The 7676-nt window shown below is 41.3% G+C and overlaps 1 protein-coding gene across 1 annotated transcript in view; it reads right to left on the reverse strand.

Moving 5' to 3' along the window:
• Positions 1-847: 847 nt before the first annotated feature.
• Positions 848-7676, reverse strand: part of rnf11b (ring finger protein 11b) — a 14066-nt gene continuing 7237 nt past the window's right edge. Inside the window, exons 2-3 of the mRNA XM_005747516.1 lie at positions 4848-5017; positions 848-2993 (exon numbers count right to left, since the gene is read on the reverse strand). Coding sequence (XP_005747573.1) covers positions 2822-2993; positions 4848-5017 — 342 coding nt within the window. The 3' untranslated portion in view covers positions 848-2821. The remainder of the gene's footprint in view (positions 2994-4847; positions 5018-7676) is intronic.

Consider the following 7676-nt stretch of genomic DNA (forward strand, 5'->3'; position numbering starts at 1 on the left):
AATGCCACAGTGATCGTTTGATATATGGACCTGTAGCAGAGTTTAGGTCCAGACACAGCTAGTGACCTCAGACTGAACAATCGGATAGAATATTTTCCTGAAGGTCTCGGGAATCATCATGGCGGCTTTTGGCAAATGTTAGGTGAGCCTTTTTGGTTTTTTCCTTCGAGTTCGGCCATGGATGCCATTTTTTCCCAGCCCACTTTCCTATTATTAAATCATAACCTTTAACTGAAGGAAGTGAGACCCACAGCTCTATGTTGTTCTGGGGTGTTTTGTGGCCTGCCATTGCATTCTTGGCTCATGTTTGTTACGCCACTCCTGAGAATGTTCGTCACCATTGTAGGTTTTACCCATCTGTGGATAATGTACTGTGTGTGGCTAGTGAAATTGAACTCAGCTTCCAAAAACAAATGCAGTTAATTACAGTTAATACATCATTAAACAAAATGGTGCAATTACTTTTTTGGATAAGGCTCAGGAGAGTTGGATAGCTTTTTTGCCCTAATAAATGCATTTTGTAACCTAATCTGAAGAATTTGTGTGAAACGTGCAAAAAAAAAAAAAAACTGCGACCAAGGAGGCAGCAAATACTTTTTCATGGCACTGGAGCTGCTGCCAGTGTTGAATCAGGAAACATGAATTATGGTTCCAGACCAGACTAGTGTTGGTGGAAAACGGAAGCTGAATGAGTTACGATGGCACATTTATAACCACAGTTATTGGTCAGCTGCACTTGGGTGTGATCAAGTTCATACTGAAACCAGAGGATATGTGTCATCTGCTTTTCCACTGCAAGGAGCCGCAGATCGAAACGTGCTTAAGAGCCAGGAGGAAACCAAAGAACCACGATACACACACAGTTCATTTATTAGTTTGTGACAATGTACTGGGACATTTTCTGATACACCTCCTGTAGTCTTCATTACATGACATGTACAATGTCTGACAGCTCAGCAGCAGCATTTGCAGTCTGCCTATTACCACCTGTGCTCACATTTTAGCAACAGATATCAACCCTTCACTTATGTGTAACCTAAGGCCATGGAGCTCCACCTTAATGATGGACAATTTAGAACATAAAGAGTTACGTACATGACAGTACTGTGCAAAAACTAAGCCACCGACCTGCCCACCCACCAAATTTCGCAAAACACAAAGGTCCTTGAAAAGCATTCACAGATCACAGAGATCTGTATGCAAGGGGAGCTTAAATATCAACCATTTTCTGCAGGATTTACATTTACAGACTCACTCACATGCTAACGTTAGGTGGGGAAGGACACTATCAAAGAAAATGTTGTACTTCTTTGTGCTTTTATTGTAAACCTGGTGACTTGGGCAATGGACATTTTATAATGCGGCAAAGAAATCCTGTACAGAGGACTCAACTCGATGCCAAGAAAATGAGAATACAAATGCATAGAAACCGAACATTTTTAAACTGAAACCAAACATAACTGCATACTCCATCATTATGACCACATCACACTCTTTCACCGCCTGTTTTGGAGGACAGGAAGTTGATTTTCCAAGCACATTAAAAAAGCCCAACCTTGTCTACGTTTTAATTTTGTCTTCAGCACAAAGAACAGGGACACAATCCTTGGAATTTATTCAGTAGTTTGGTTAATTTCTATAATAAATTAAGTACTCTGCTCCCACTCCACAGAGACAGTGGCTTTCATTACAAATAACTGCAGTGGTAAAGAGGATGCACATAAAGCAAATCAGATACTTTACATTCACATAATTACAACTGCATGTGGTCCTCCTGTCTCTGGTCTGATTAGGAAGTGCAAATGTCTCGTGTGTATTTCTGGTTTGTTAACTGGTCTACTTGTGCTTTGGCCAATAATGTGACATCTCACTGAATAAGAAGTCAAGACCTTAACAACAAAACTCTACCACAGCCCATTACATCAGCACACACTGCACTTCCTTTAGTCATGTCTGTGTTGGTGGTAAACACTGGTTAACAGAGCCCTTATGCTGCCTGACAAAACAAACAGATTTCACAAAGTCACCGGACAGTGAATCCACCGAGCTACTGATCTCATTTTTCTCAGGAAACGTCTGTACAGAGACGACTCAAGGCCCGTCTGAGAACAGGCCTCTGGTATGTGTGCAGAATAAATCGTAAGTTAGCAGTCCAAAGTCTGATGTCCATCTCTGGCAGTCTTAAAATCACATATCTGTTTCTGCAACAGTTCTTCTGCAGCAGTTTTGACAGAGAGGCATATGGCAGCATTTCTGAAAGATTCGGAAGTCCTCTCTCCTCCGTCCTGCAGCGTGGCGTTACAGTAATCAGGTGTGAGCAGTCCTGCAGTCTCTCTCAGGCTCATTCCAATCACCGCGCCCAAAGTTAAGGAAGAAGGTGTGTGTATCGCAAATTTAAAACCAGACCTTGATAAAGTTTCTGAACCGTAACGATGAATCCACCATCCATTGCCTTCGATGTCCCGTTACAACGCCCCTGTGCATTCCACCGCCCTCTGTCATCTTTCCTCAGTCCTGCTTGTCCATACCACAAAAAACCCTTCATTCTTCCAGTCCTTTCCCAGATGTAATCCTGTCCAGCAGGCCAACTGAGGAAATTGTGCACACACAAATAGACAAACACTTACGTACACCCACACAGAATTCATTGTACATCTTTAACATAATCACTGCTTTTATAATCGCCATCTTACTAATCCAGGATACAGCAAAGATGGAAGTGTTTTGTGTATTTTCATTTTTATGCATAATTCATGTCCGTGTTTGTGTGAGCGTATACATGTGTTTGTGCGTGTCCGGTTTAGTCCAAAGGGGTTTCGTGTCAGTTGGTCTCGTAGGAGGAAAGCAGTGCAGCATCCACAGGCTCCATGCACGAGGGGCAAGTGAAGGATCTCATCAGCCAGTCATCGATACAGTCCATGTGGTAGATGTGCATGCAGGGCAGGAACCGGATCGGGTCTCCGTAGACAAAGTCCATCATACAGATGACACACCTGCAATGGTGAACAACATTTGTCTTATTAAAAACACACTAGTCATTGGTTGAACAGCACAACTACACAGGAAACAACAAAACAAGTAAAAAACAAAAAATACACAGACAGACCTTCAACTATGATAAATGATTACTTCTCAATTTAAAGGCACATCCCTGGAATTTGGAATAAAATAAAATGCAGAATAAATAATATGACATTTTTGAGATAAAAAAATAATTATTTAATTCAAAACATTTGATCTAAAAGATTCATCTCTCAGTCAGAACATGCTATATCAGGTGGAAGCTAGCGAGCTAACTTCCTGCTAACTTCTAACTCAGTTAAATTTAATAAATCCTGTTTTCATGGATGCCTGGATGTTAAACTTCATTGTTACACCTGGTAAAGCAGCAACGCTGATCATTTTATTAAAGATGAAAGACTTTAGACAGTTTAAACTCTCAGTGATGCTGCAGTGTTCGTTTGACTTTGGGACCTGAAGTTGACAGAGCTCCAGATCCAGGTGGCCGCAAGTCAAAGTGTCAACCTGTCCATGTCCCGCAGCAGCCTGGATTCAGTTTGAATATTGCTATGAACTGATAATGATCGGTTTATGCCTTTTATTCACTGTAACATAACTTTTGGGTGACGGCACAAAGACAGAGGAGGACAGAGAGCAAAAGGAAACAGGTAAGAGTGGACATGTGATCAAATTCACCAAAAATGATAAAGCTGCAGCTTCTGTTTCACCCACATTCACTGATTCATTCATTCATTCGAGATAACTAAGCAGTGTGCTGTACTGTTGTCGATGCTCTTATAATAATTATTATAAGATTATATCTTTGTCATTTTCTAGTTTCTAGTCAAGTGAGGAGGATGGAGAGAGAGGATCTACTGCAGTGTCTGTTCTTAGACACTACAATAGGTCATCCAACTGCTGTATTTTTCAGACTAAGGCACACTTAAAATCCTTTAATTTCCTCAAAAATTGACAGTGCGCATTATGGTCCAAAAAATACGGTAATTATGTTGCTTTTGAAGGTAAAACTAATGTTTATCCAACTGAATTGAGGTTTGCAAATGTCAAAAGGACTGATTACAGTTGCAAACAGCACATTGCATTAATATTAATTACAAGGCACTGCTGAGATTATGATTGGCAGCTGAGCCCCCCTAAAAGTTTGAAACTGGAACTGCCCCTGATAATAATTACAGGACAGTCTGGGCAATGAGAGCGCGTTCTGTCATTTTACACGTATTTTTACAATTTAAATGCTCGCGCTGACAGGCTTATTTAGTTTACTATAGCAGCATTTCTTTATCACGTAGAAAAACTGAGACATACTGTTGAAATTGCAGTTATCATATTCAGATATCTAAATGTGTAGTAAGACTTCTTTACACTGGGTTCCACTTTAACTAAGGCGACCACATGCCACACAGCTGGAGTGCAGCGGCCAGATTTGAGTCCAACCCACAACCACTCGCTGCATGACTTCCCCTCGCTCTCTCCCAGCGTTGCTGTAATTTGACTGCTGCACTAACCAATGACAGAAAAAACTCCTTTGCACAGACAGAAAGGAGAGTTTTACTTATCCAACCCACCTAAAATCAAAGTGGGCGGCTCCCCCCAAAAATATCAAGGTTTGTGCTGTACTGTAACTACACATCTCTGTATCAAAGCAATGTTTTCATGCTAATAACACGAATTTATTATATTCTGAATTTTACTGGAATGTGCCAACATGAAGCTGTGTGGAAAACCAAGCAGTAACTCAGTGAATAAACTCCTGTTTGAAACGTATGAATTCTTGAATTCTGCAGTGAAGCAGTATTTGTGTTTGCCCACTCAGAGCTTCTACTCACTCTCTGATCTTCTTCTCGGATCCATCCCTTCCCGGGTCATACACGCCCTTTGGGAGGTGCTGGATAAGCCCGATGCGTTGAGCGATTCGGATCTGCTCCTCTTCGGTCAGCTGAGTGACCAGTCGGGTTTGGCTGGGCGTCGGATGGTAGACAGGCACATGGATTTGCTCCTGCAGGAAGAAAAGAGACAACATAAAGAGGCTTAACACTGTTGAGTAAGTCTACTTTACAAACTCTGTAACATGAAAGCTGTGGCAGGGGAAGAATTGATGAGAAACACTAAGTACAAACGTCTGAAAAATACACCTCAAAGTTGGCCTTTAAAAAAAAAAAGTATTGTTTGAGAGGATATCGTCACCGAATCTCTCAGCAGGCTATATCTGTGCTGGATTTACTTTAACAAAGGAAGATTTGGGCCTTCTCACTTTCAAAAAGGAAAGAAGAAAAACTCCTGATTATGGCACAAACTTATTATGTGAGCCGGGACATAAAAATAAACTCTGCCAGTACAACACTGATGAGGCTTATCACATAAAATCCCTCAGCTTAACAAGCAGACGGGTTCATTCACTTTAGTCCTCTACAAAATCAAAGTACTCGAGTGCAACAATCTCACAATCCAACAAACTCTCCTAATATATAACTGTCAGTGTCGAGAAGCCGGCCCAAAATAAGACTCACATCCTCACAATATCCATCGTCAGTATCTAAAGCAGTCTATTAGGCCTGGATGTCTGGACATGCTGTAAGCTAATGATTTCAGGCAGTAGATGGTAGTGTTTCCCCACACCCATAAGCCACTGCAGCCGATACCAACATGCGATGGGAAAATCTTACTGTTGTTCTAGTTCACGTCATTAAAAGTAACTTTATTTATTTAACAGTATTTCTAACTGATGCACATTTGCCTAACAAATAAGGATCCCAGCAGGAAACAAATCCATTTGGGTTTTGAGCATTAACAGTTTTTTTTAATGCCAATTTAAAGCAGCTCATATTTCTAGCTCAATAATTTTCTGACTCAAACATCAAAGCAGCCTCAGTCGAGAGAAGTGTGAAATGAAAAGTCTGCCATTATGTCTGGGATGGGTTTCTTTTCTTGTCTTTGGTTTTTTTAAACACTGGCCTGGAAAACCACATAAGTGAAAGATTAATGTGTCATCAAAGTAACAGAGAGTCAAAGTGAACGGGTTTCAGTATTAAAGAGTCAAAGCAAACATGAGAGGCACAATATCGTCACACCAAAGCATGCACTGTATTCTGACTGTCCTTACAGTGTAATATAATGTTATTTTCTGACAGTGATGTTACTTCATTTCCTGTTCCAGCGTCAGTCACATCAAACTACGAGCTGCACACAATCACGTTTGTGTAGATTGAGAAACCCTCAGCATACCTGAATACCTCCACAAACAGACACAACCACAGCACCATAAATTCACCATTAGAAGCTCGGAGCAGACCCGAGTTAGCCATCTGAATGTGCCAGGTTCAGAGTGACAACACTCCTGAACTCTGAGGTATCTGAAACGCAGCATAACCGTGCAGCCTTCTTACTCAGCTCTGAGTTTATCCTGACAACACAATATTTCAGAAAATATTTATATAAAGACTTTCAAGCTTTAAACCAAACCAACCAGCCACAAATAAAATCACGGCCAGAACAAAATGTGTTCAGGATCAAAAACTAAAACAAAAAAACCTCTGAAAATCCTTTTTATTGCTGCAGTGTTGTTAAACCTGAACAGAAAGAGATTTTGTAGTTCGTGTTGTGTGTGTATGTAAATGATAGCTTAGTTATCAGTACTGTACAGTTGTTCCTGACCTCAATCACCGCTCTACCAGTTTCTGACATTTGCATGGTAACAGCGATCTCCACCAATCAGGAATATCGCTGTTTAAATTCAGGATTGTGGGTAGTGTAGTGTCTTTCTGTCACAATGTGAATCAAACAAACCACGATTGGTATCATACAAAGCTGTGGTTTCTACAGGTTTCACAGTTTTGTCCTTCATGCTTCATGACTTTCTTAATGACATTGCCCACTGTGCTGTCTACTTCTTTTCATATGTAGTCCACCCAATTAAAATCACAGCTGGAAAGTGGACGACAACATATTCGATTAAACAGATGATGCCTGGAAAAGGCCTCTGTAAGAAGTCAAAGAAGTGTCAAAGGTATTGTAACTGTACCTTCAGGGGTGAGATTGCTTTTTTGTTTTGTGTTTAAGCATGAGAGGTAACACACAGACACACACAAGCAGTCTACTTTTTAATTTGTTTGAAATGCTATCTTTTAAAGCTAAAGAGTTTTAATGGGACAGATGGAGATGCTAGCTAGCCTCTCAGTCTCTCAGCAACATTTAACCCATGAGTCAGCATAATTTTAGCAGTCGAGGCTGTGTGTTCCTCCTCTGACAGCCATTTTTTAGCCAACTCCAAAAGCCAGGCAGCGATAATAAAAGCTGCAGACGGGGCCTCTTGGGGAGGGGGGGAGCAGCAGCTGCACTGTGTGTGTTTAGGGTCCTCAACTGTGCAATGGTCAGCAGTGTAATTGTTGTCATATGTCAGCTGGGCTGACAACTGTTTATTAAGTGACCTCAGTGGTACCAAAAGGGTGAAAGGGGAACTAATGAGGGGGGTGGACCTTGGTTCTCTCTGCCAAGCATGCTGTAGGTTGCTGAGCCAAGCACACAGCAGCTACAGCAGCGACTGTCAGCCTGCCAGGCTCAGGCTGCTAATGGTGAGCGGGAATCAAGGTGATGGTAGCAAGTAGGGGAAGCAGATGCACACAATAAGTGGAAGGTTTCCAAAAGAAATCAGCTGGGGG

This window comes from Pundamilia nyererei, unplaced genomic scaffold, assembly GCF_000239375.1.
Source record: "Pundamilia nyererei isolate P.nyererei 1_Seehausen unplaced genomic scaffold, PunNye1.0 scaffold00199, whole genome shotgun sequence".
NCBI lineage: Eukaryota > Metazoa > Chordata > Actinopteri > Cichliformes > Cichlidae > Pundamilia > Pundamilia nyererei.